Here is a 10,609-nt window from a genome sequence, read left to right on the forward strand (position 1 = left end):
TGAGGCGGGTGACAAGTTCAGGAGTCTCCAGTTCATCTTCAAGGGCATCATCATAAAGAAGCACAAGTGCCCTGGTCATCAGGACAGTTTTTTTCCTCTCTGGGACTCCTGTAGTCCCTTCAGAGCCTTCTTCTTACTACCAAGAATGGGCGCACTGTGGAGCGAGGAAGCTGGAAAAGTCAAGCCTGTCCCCCCCCCATTGACGTCACAAGGTGTGAGCAGGAGTCCGTTATCAGTATAAGATGTCCTCGGGGGTAACTGTAGCCTCTTCCATTTTAGTCTTGACTTCCGGGAGGGGAATTTGACTAATGGCCACCACGACCAAGTTTGCCGCGTGGGCCGAGGCACTTGCCACGCAGATCCAAAATGATTCTTCATACTGTTCTTCCACCACTACGAACTGAAAAAGCCTCTCCTGGAAGTTGGCGATCCTTTCTGTCAGGTCATGAAATCTCACCGCAGCCATGAAGCTGCTGATGGCTAGTGCCACGACGCCACCTGAAACCACAAACAGCGCCTTTGTTTACTCCGTGTCTTTGCAGTTTTGAGGTCTCTGCTCGGGTGGCACTTCTGTGTCATGTGAAAGAAAATCTTTTGAAGAGTTGATAGAGCATCACGAATTTGAGTTTGTGTTTAAAAGCAGTGCCTACATAAGTATGAATGGCTGCAGCAAAGCCTGGGGCTCATGTATCTCTGTATTCTCTTCTTTACATTTTCTTTCTATAAGCTAGGAAACTCTGGAATTCCAAACCCCACTTATCTCCCTAGCAATTGAAGAAAACTTTGAATCCCTATGTGAGGATGAGAGTAGTGAACAGAATTGAATACTGTTTCCAATGAGATCCTGCACAGATATAGGACACCTGCAATCCTGGTGACTTTCGTGTGCAAAGGCAGATACAGAACAACTGGTGCACTATAATATATGTTACCAAACCAGCCCCTGTGTTCATACTTTATGATCTTCTTATACAAAGCAAAGGAGGTGAGAGGTTATTGCCACAGTGGAACCTTGACCATCTTATATGCTTTTCTGAGACAGTTCTGTTCTCAAAGGCTTTTGTTAATTTCTTTATATATGATTTTTTATTAAGTACATAAAGGTAAATTACTAGCTATTATTAATAAATTATTAGCTAATCGATAAGAACACATACTGATACCCTGACACTTTCAGCAAAGAAAACATTCATTTCCACCAAGATTTTGGACCCAGGAAGGGGTAGGGCATAAATATTTTAATTTTTTTTATACTTCACACCCAACTACTTATGTCTCAGTGCTCGGTGACCTTGGAGGCCCTTAAGGTGGACCCTTCCCTTGGAGTCAGCTTTGGACTTCCCCCTTCCTGGTTGTCTTTGCACCCCTGCCTTCTGTTTCCCTTGTAGCCCTGGAAAAGGAAAAGTCTGCTTAGGCACTAAACGTCCATATGGGCTGCAGTACCCAGATGAGAGCCATTGAGGGAGAGCTACCTTTTCCTGATCAGAAGAATACAGTTAAGTTCTGTCTGGCCCTAGGTGGAGATCTGCCATTCTAAATGCCTCCCAAACATTACATTTTAGTGTCCCTTCTGTCAAGGAGTTATCTAGCTGGGCCTGTCGATGCCCTGACTACGTGTCCACCCTTCCATGTCCCTTAGGAAATGTGACTTCTGTGAGAGTCTGCTAAGGGGATGGCGGGAGTAATCGTTTCCATAATTAGATCATTCCTGTACCTTTCCCCAAAGCCCTTCCTTTTGTGTATTCACTTATGCAGCCTGCCTACCCTGCTGAAAATATAACTTTCCTCCCGTCTTGTCACTGTTTGGGCCACAGCCACAGGTCTGAGCATTCTTGTCAGGGCACCTTGGTTTTTGTCATTCATTCTCTGAAGGTCCCCCTTACTGACCTCCATGGCTGAGGCCACCAGCTCTCTTGATGTCACAGGCTTTCTTTTCTTCATCTCTCTCCTCCTGGGCAGCTGCCTGGGTTTACAGCTTGTCTGCTCTCTCATTTTTTTTTCCTTCTAAACCCCAATAAAAATGGCCTTTAGCTTCCTTTTGAGTTTGTTTTTAAATTCTTTCATTAACAAGACTAAGAACTCCCCAAAAGGAACTCCGAGTTTCCCTGGTTAACACTTGGGAGCCCAGACTGAGGATGTGGACACATTTCTCTCTCTTGGGAACTTCTTACCTGCAAGGACATTCCAAAGGCAGATGCCACCAGGGCCATTGACCGCTCTGTAGGGGACCTGAATGATGTTGAGAATAGCAAAGCCCATGCTGACCAGAGCCAGGGCCAAGGCCAGGAAGAGGAGCAAGAGAATAGTGATGTGCAGGCCTGCATTGAGCTCCTTCACCAGATGCGGAAGACTGCAGAGAGAAATGATATCTCAACGTCAGAGTGTGGCTCCTTTCACAAATGCCAGAACTTGCCTATCCCAAGGCAAGCAAGTAGAGGGTAAGAGCAAGACACAAGAATGCTTGGTTTTCAAAAACCAAGAGACTTCCTGACATGGGTCCATGGACCATAGAGCTGCCACTTGTTAGCGGGCCAGCAATCTTCTCTGTGTTGTAGTGGACACAAAATCTGAATGTGCCTTACAGGTGACATTACACTGACCCTGCAGTCCTGGGACCTGATGTAGATGGCTGCACTTCCTATAATCCCAAGGCGCTGGCTTCGCAGAGTAAATGTTATTGCTGCCAAGCATCTAGGACCATAATACTCTCGATGTATAATACTTCATGACAATATTGATTTTCCATATGAACGTGGCAGAATGGGTTAGAGAAATACTCATTTGTGTTTCCTTTCTCTCTGCTTGCCTCTGGTGCTAGCAGAGAAAAATGACATGATCTACTAAGAGTACTTCAAAGCCTTCCCAGGACAATCTGTTCTCAGAGATGGCGTCTGTAGGTATTGCTGTCATTAGTTTTTACCCTCTAGCTTGGGAAAGGCATGTGGCCTCTCAGAGTCTCCTGCCGTTGCCAGTACAGCAGGAAGCTAGTAATAATTGTGTGAGATAGGGGTAATTGCCCTTGGCTGAGCAGTCACGGGTTAAGTGAGCTCTTTAGGGTCATCACTTCCTTCAGTGTTTGTGATAAGGGATCTGGTGGAGGCTGTCAGCTCCTTTCACCCACAGGCTTGGAAGTATAAAGTTCATTGTCTTTGGCAAGGCAACCCTGAACTCTATATAGAATTATAGGCCTGTGTATAATGTGATATCAAGAGTTTAGAGTCAGCTCTTAACGACTCTATATGGAAAATCTAAAAGAATGAATTCTAAAGAACTTTTGAACACACTTCAAGGTTGCCATCGCTCAAGCCTGAGAACCAGAGTTCGTTTTTCACCATTTTAGACAGGTTCTCATTATATAGATCTGGCTGGCCTGGAATTAGCCCTGTAGACCATGCTAGCCTCGAACTCACAAAGATTCACCTGCTTCTGCCTCCCGAGTGCTGGAATTAAAGCACGCACCACCACACTGGGCAGGAGTGAGAGACCTAGTTCTCACCCCTGTACCGTGTCTTTACCATTCACATATTTCAAGGCACCACCCACATTCACATCCTGGGTTCCAGCTTTCTTTTTCAGTTCTGTTTCCATTTGTCCTTATCTCTGCAGGGTCATCTCCATGACTTTGGAAACTTTGACCCGGGAGATGGGCTCCTTTCCAGGGAGTTTGTCTTTCTCAGGCACGCTATTCCCTTTCTTTCCATTCCAACTCCCTTCTCTTGGAGACCTAACACTCACTTTCCAAACCCTTCACCTCTTCTTGTTCCAGATACAGTAGCTTATACCTAATTGCCTGTGCCATCATCCCCTTTTCTTGATCATGGGATCCTCAAGACAGATGACTAGCATAGCAACCCTCACTAAATCCTAAAAATCCAAAATAGTTACTCACATGATTGGCAAAGTTCAAAGCCCTTTGTTGATGGTGGTGTAGAAGAAAGTCACTCTTGAATCTTGTAGGGATGCTCACTCCTACCTCCCCGTTCAAAAGCAACTTCATCAAAAGCAACATCTATTAGATCATTGCTAGTCATTGTTGTTCAGACAGACCAATCAATGTATTCAGAGTTGAGTACGTAACTGACTATTCGTAACAATTGCAAAAGTTTGAAACTAGATGATAGATTAATTCCTTCAATCAGCAAATTGGCTGAATACATTTAGGTATGACATCACAATGCAGATTTTAGAAAGAACCAGCCATGGGCACATGATGATACGGACATATATTTGGAGTTGATTAAATGAGAAATTGAGAGTCACATGATGAAGATGGTGATGATGAAGAGGGAATTGGGGCACAAAGAGTTCTGTGAGGGAGGAGATAAAGAGAGCCTAATCCAAGCCCCAGTTGAAGTGTCTTAATTATATGTATCCTACTGGTATATGGTGAATCTTTCTAACCCTCACACTCATGTGTGGTACTTCCGGCTCAGGATCCCCCAGGGCTTTAATTACCTTTTATATATCACTACTTAGAAATTCAAGTGTTTCTTTGGGAGTTTCAGTGCAACAGGTCTTTCCATTAGTTTTGAGAGGAACTCTACAGTGAACTCTGTTGTGCCGTACAGCACCCAGAAAGCTGTGGCTCACTCCTCTTTCATGTTTGTCCTATTACCCAGAGTGTTAGGCATCCCTAGTATAATGAAATTACAGTTTAGTTTGTAACTTGGAACGCACAGCTATGAGCACAGCTGATCCATGGGTCCATTGGTAATCAGGTATAAGCTGTGTACAGGCACTTCCTACACATTCCTTCTTTAGCCTCTCTTTCCTGACTTTGTCTCCCCTCCCTCCCCTCCCCTCCCTCCCTCCCCCTCTCCTCCCCTCTGTTCTCTCCTCTCCTCTCCTCTCCTCTCTGTCTGTCTCTCTCTCTGTGTGCATATACACATGAATGTCTAAATGTATGTGTGTGTATATGTACATGTGAGTGTGTACATGTATGTGCTCATGCATGTGGAGGCCAGAGGTCAGCCTCAGGTTGTTCCTCAGATGCTATCCATCTTGTTTTTTCAGTCTGCCACTGGGACCCAGGGTTCTCCAGTTAGTCCAGGCATGCAGGCTAAGAAGCCCTAGTGACCCCCCCTCCCTATCTGTAGGGTCCCAGCACTAAGATTACAAAGAGGCATACCACCATACCTGGCTTTTTACATGGGCCATGGTGGGGACGAACTGATCATGCCCACATGACAAGCACTTGCTGACAGAGCTCCCCAGGTCTCTCTCTCTCATTCTTACAGATGAGAAAATCGAGGCCCAGATAAGTTAAGTAGTTTAGCCAAGACCACACAGCCAGGAAGTAATGCTTTAACTATTCTGCTAAAGGGCTGGCCAGAGAGAAATCAGAAACCTGAGATAAACAAGAGTTTAAAATTTTAATCACAATGCAGTTCAAACTCTAGAAGGCTCACTTTGAATTTAAACTCTCTCTTTTTTTAAACATACAGAAGGGATACCTTGCTCGAATATCAGAACTGATTATTCTATCAGCACTAAAACTTAGATGGTTTATTTGTACCTGATCCAGAGACGTATGATCTTTTGCCCTGGTGAGACACATAGACAAGCATGGGACTGGAAGTCTACCCAGGGGAGATGCTTCTGGGGCAAGATGTAGGGAGGGGACCATAGACCTAAAACTCCAACATCCTATATTTAAGGCAAATCCACAGAAGTTACTTCATATTTGTTTTCTCTGATTCTCAACTTTTCCTTTAATAAAATGTCATGATAAAATCAGGATAGAGGAAATGAACCACAGAGGTGGCCTCAGAGAGGAATGTGCTATGTCTCTAGTGGCTAGAGTTTAGTCCAAGTGTGCTTAGTGTCTCCTTTGGCACACAGCAGCCTTCCCTGGGCAAACCCTTGTCTTCTCCATTCATCCCTCTTCTCCTGGTGGTGCCTCGCTTGTATCTCTCAACAGTATACCCAAAGGCATGCAAGGTCATTAATTAATTTAATGGTTGTTGCTTTCTTTCTGCATTCAGAAATTATTTGTTTCAGATATTCTAGGTGATATATAGAGGACCTTAGTGGCTGGTGGTGGAAAATTTCTTGGTTTTCCCATGAGTACTGTGGGAGTTGAGTCTCTCAGATGCATCTCCAGGTAAGGCAAGCATTTGCTCGTAAATGAGGGTCAATAAAAAACTCCCTATTCTGAGGTTTCCCATGGATGCACCTTCACGACATCCTCTCTGATGATTGGCATAAAGCCTTGAGAACCGGGATATTTCTGTAGACCTTCAGAAAGCGGGAAATCCCGTCAAGGGTGGGAGAGGCTAATATACCCCATAGCTACTTCGAGTTTACACTGTATTGGGCTTGAGAGCTGTGACCCTGAAAGAGAGGTAGTAATACACACAATGTCCCTAAACCACAGCATGCTAAGTGAGCTGATTACAGGAAGAAGCTGCCTTGGGCTTCCTGAGACCTTTCAAGCATGACCTCTTCCAAGGTACTGTGAATGAACACTTATTATATCCTCTGGGGTGACCGGAGAGCAGCTGAAACCAGCATTCTCAAACACTGCCTAACTCACAGCCGAAAATGAAACACCTTCTATACATCTCACACAGTTTGGATGCTTGAGACTAGATCACATTGGGGGAAACAAGGTTGGTGGCTGTGCCTATCTTTCTTAGAAGGAAGGAGCAGGAAAGAAAGGGACAGTTTGAATTTTCCCAAAGGGCAAACAGAAGGTGTTCATTGCTACAGCTCCCATTAGAAGCAGTTTAATTTCTGGGAGCTGAGGGTGGCAGGGTCTTACCATTCAGGTACCAGTAGCACCACAGACACATGGCTGCCCTGCCACCCTCCCATATATTAAAGTTTCCTAAGTGTCTGACAGATGCACTAGGCAGCAGAGTACACAGATCAAGTACCATCGCTATGGTCTCCTTGCAACATACTTTTTTCTTTACTGTTTGTTGATTAATTTTCAGCTTTGACTTTGTTGGTGTGTGTGTGTGTGTGTGTGTGTGTGTGTGTGTGTGTGTGTGTGTGCGTGCGCGCGCACGCGCGCGCGCGTACAGTTTGCACATCTCTGTGTGGGCTTTCAGAGACCAGAGGTGGACATTGAACGTCATACCATATCAATCTTGGGTTTATCACTTAGAAACAGGGTCTCTCACTGAAGTCAGAATCTGTCTCTACTCCCCATAGCACTGGAGTCCCAGGCATGAATGTGACCTTGCCTGAGCCACCCCTCCAGTCCTAGGCTGTGGTAATAATGGAGTCATTTCCCCAACACCTAAGATCTATTTTAATCACTTGGTGAATATAAATATACTCAGACTTTTTGCTCAACAAACATAATGAATGTGTATTTCCTTTCTGTATAGACATGAAGACCATTTGTATTTTGTTGTCAAGGGGTACAACCTTCTATTTTTATGTGCTTAATGAGATATAGGTCCTGGCCAAGGTTTTAAACCTTGGCAGAGTTCTGAGATACAAGAAGGAAGTGATGGATAAGATTTCTGATCCCCCTGTGCTAACAAGCCATTGATTAACTATACTTTTATTGGACACTACTCATTAGTGATTGTTTGATTACAAGAGCTGCAGAAGACTGTTTTGCTTGTTTTCTTTTTCTCTTTCCTAAGCCCTTTTTGGACTCCTGCCTTAGGGCTTCATGGGACTACTCCGTTTACCTTCTGAGGAGCTCTGAACTCAGGCCAATGCTGCTGGCTGACATCTTTAAGCCATCAAGTGCCTTCCCCAGCCTCCCTGCCAGGAAACGTGTTAGCTGCTCTTCACTGCTCCCAGAGAAGTCCCTCTGTTGTTCCTCAGGCTGTGCAGCTTTCAAATACATGGATGTGGGAGTAGTTACTATGCTTTCTGGAGGTCCCCTTCTGCAGGCAGGCTGCACCTGTACACTGTTACGGACAGGTTAAGACTACCAGAGTCACGCGGCATGGGTCTGGCATCTGGCTCTGTTGTTTCCTGGAAGAATGCATGAGCCCAGGTGAATTATGTAACTTCCCAAGACTCAATGTACTCTGCTGAAAAATGGGCACATTCACCATGCTCCCCTTGAAAGTGTGTTGTGAAGCTTAAATAAATGCAGCTTCTAGTGGGATGCCTGACACTCGAGCACTTGATATTTTACTAGTTACTATTACTAGAAGTAAACTACGTAATATACACATTCTTGTTTCTAGAATTTTTATCTCTTTTAGAAAAGAAAGTACTCTTTGCATTGCTCTATAGGAGATGTTGGTTGCCCATAGACTTTGATGTTTTCTGTCTTACATAGGCAAGAGTCAAATCCTATTTTTAGACATAAGCACCCTGCCAAACCAAACGTGCACACATCAGTTTACAGGCCCCAATATACTCACTTGTAAACTGGGACTGGCGGCCCCCGAGTCCACATTGCCGCACCTTGCAGCCTCGGAAGAGCCCGTAGTAAATGTCCCCGATGAATTTGACCAGTTCTGGGTCTGTGGCATTGACCAAATCCACTCCAGTCTGACACAAGATTTTCCCGCTCAACCAATGAGGCAGAGCCAAGGCGACTATGATCAGAAGGAAGGAAGAGAAACTGAGTAGAGACGCCAGCCCATACCACACCTTCTTGAACCATGCAGGCATGCTAGTGAGTGCGGATCATCCCCCAGGGCTCTGGGCAACGGTTGGACAAGTAGACATCTTTCAGACAGTTGGGAATAGCATGCTCCATACACACTAACTTATCTTCCCTCAGTGCCTGCCTCCTCAGCTTCTGTTTACTCCACGCACGTCCCCAGCCTCTGCAGACAATCTTCCCCTTGCTTGATATAGCAGAGTGTGTTACCCAAGGAAGTAACCTTATATCTCCTGACGGACTAGGGTTTCAGCCCAGGCTTTAATTGTTTCTCCCTTCAAGTATTTAAGTAATCCTGATGTGGACATCATAACGACCAGAGAGTTATCATCAAGCAAAATCATGTAGAATTGCTGACAGAGAATGCTAACTAGACTTTAAAAAAATGCATGGTGGAAACAAAACAGAAACCCATTAGCACTCACGTGTGTCGGCAACAGTGTGCAGGATCAAATGTCGAGCTCTCCCAGGCATGCCCTGGCATTTCTTTCTCTAAAATGTCACTGCTGTCAGAATCCCCGGAACTGTTACTAACACCGTGAATCGACCCTGGTTCATAAGACTTAAATGGACATGTATGAATTAAAACTGTATGGATTTGCTGCTGGCTGAAGTGTAACATGAAATCTATTGGTTGTGGCTGCAGGGTCATACGTTCTCCTGATTTCACTTTTCCATGGCATCTGACATGGGTCAGATACTTTTATTTATTGATTTATTTCTTTAATGGATTCTCCCTATACATCTCAGACTTAAATTTGCAATCCTCTTACCTCAGCTGTTTCCTGGATTATGGATTATGGAGCAAAGCTTCTATCTGGCTGAAAAGTTATTATCTAAAACTCAATATCTATCTATCTATCTATCTATCTATCTATCTATCTATCTATCTATCTATCTATCTATCTATCTCTGTGAATGTATGTATTTATTATCTATTTATCTGTTGGTCTGTCTGTGCATGCATATCTATCATCTATATCTGTGTATGTATGTATATATATAACTATATCTACCATCTATCAATCATTTATATCTCTCTGTGTATATCTATCTGTATATGTATCTGTGTGAATGTATGTATGCATGTATGTATCTGTATCTATCTATCTCATTGGCAACCTCATACATGCATATAATGTTAGTTTGATCATATTCTTCACCCCTTTCTCACTCTTACTCCCTTCCCACTTCCTCTGAATCCTTTAGTTCCACCAAGCCCCTCTGTCTCTACAATCTGTAGACCCCAGGAATGAATAATTTCTGTTCTCCATTTTATACTGTAGCTTTTAGAATTGTGACCTTCACTGTATTGCTGAATGTAGGGTCCTGTGAGACTGTCAAAGGCCACTCTGTGAAAACTTTGGGGAGCAAAAGTGGGTAAAGGCAGCATAGTAAACTCTCCGATCTCTGGAGGGGCTTCTCAAGTTTCACTGCTGGTCAGTGGGAGCCTTGGGATTCTTTCATGGAGACACATGAGCATGTTGTAGAAATGACACGATCCCACATGTTAGGGGAGCTGCTACACTGGTCTCTCCATAAGGGAAATAAAGAACAGTATTTCTGAAGCTTGTTGGGGGCTTTACCAGGTACAAAAGGCTCCAGCATATGATTTAGCATCTCTGATGCTCCAGCAACACTGTGGGCAAGGGCATTGCTTTTCTTATGGACAAAGCAATATGGACACTGGATTGGAAGGTAAGTCTTTGAAATATAGCAGCTTACCTTTACCACAGTGACCTGGAAATAGAAAATGTTTATCTGACGATGAATGAGACGGAAACTACAAGAGCCCTGGAAGACTGCTTGGCATATTAATGCATGGAAAATAATGTTAACTGACATTCTTGTTCTAACACTCAGAATGCTTTTAGAGGATAGGATGTAGTTAATGCCTTGGGAATCATAGTTCCATGTTAAATGATGAACTTACATCAAATTTGATGTTTTGAGGTTTTCAGAAAAATTCTATGGGATAGAATTCTGAGTTCTAGCAAGCTCATGCCATGCTGACTGAAGTGGTGG

General features: G+C 44.0%; 1 protein-coding gene across 1 annotated transcript; it reads right to left on the minus strand.

The window, feature by feature from the left end:
• Positions 1-232: 232 nt before the first annotated feature.
• On the minus strand, positions 233-8,592 carry Clrn2 (clarin 2). Its single transcript, XM_032915976.1, has 3 exons — positions 8,336-8,592; positions 2,172-2,350; positions 233-498 (listed from the first exon to the last, which is right to left on the minus strand). The coding sequence occupies exons 1-3, from the start codon at positions 8,590-8,592 to the stop codon at positions 233-235; spliced, it is 702 nt and encodes a 233-aa protein (XP_032771867.1).
• Positions 8,593-10,609: the final 2,017 nt, after the last annotated feature.

This window comes from Rattus rattus, chromosome 11, assembly GCF_011064425.1.
Source record: "Rattus rattus isolate New Zealand chromosome 11, Rrattus_CSIRO_v1, whole genome shotgun sequence".
NCBI lineage: Eukaryota > Metazoa > Chordata > Mammalia > Rodentia > Muridae > Rattus > Rattus rattus.

Bases quoted from the DNA above. Each gene is read 5' to 3' on its own strand.
- Clrn2 (XM_032915976.1), bottom strand. From the start codon at position 8,592: ATGCCTGCATGGTTCAAGAAGGTGTGGTATGGGCTGGCGTCTCTACTC. The intron at 2,351-8,335 runs GTATATTGGGGC...TTCTCTCTGCAG, and splicing joins CAGTCCCAGTTTACAAGTGA to TCTTCCGCATCTGGTGAAGG. The intron at 499-2,171 runs GTAAGAAGTTCC...TTGTGGTTTCAG, and splicing joins CCTTTGGAATGTCCTTGCAG to GTGGCGTCGTGGCACTAGCC.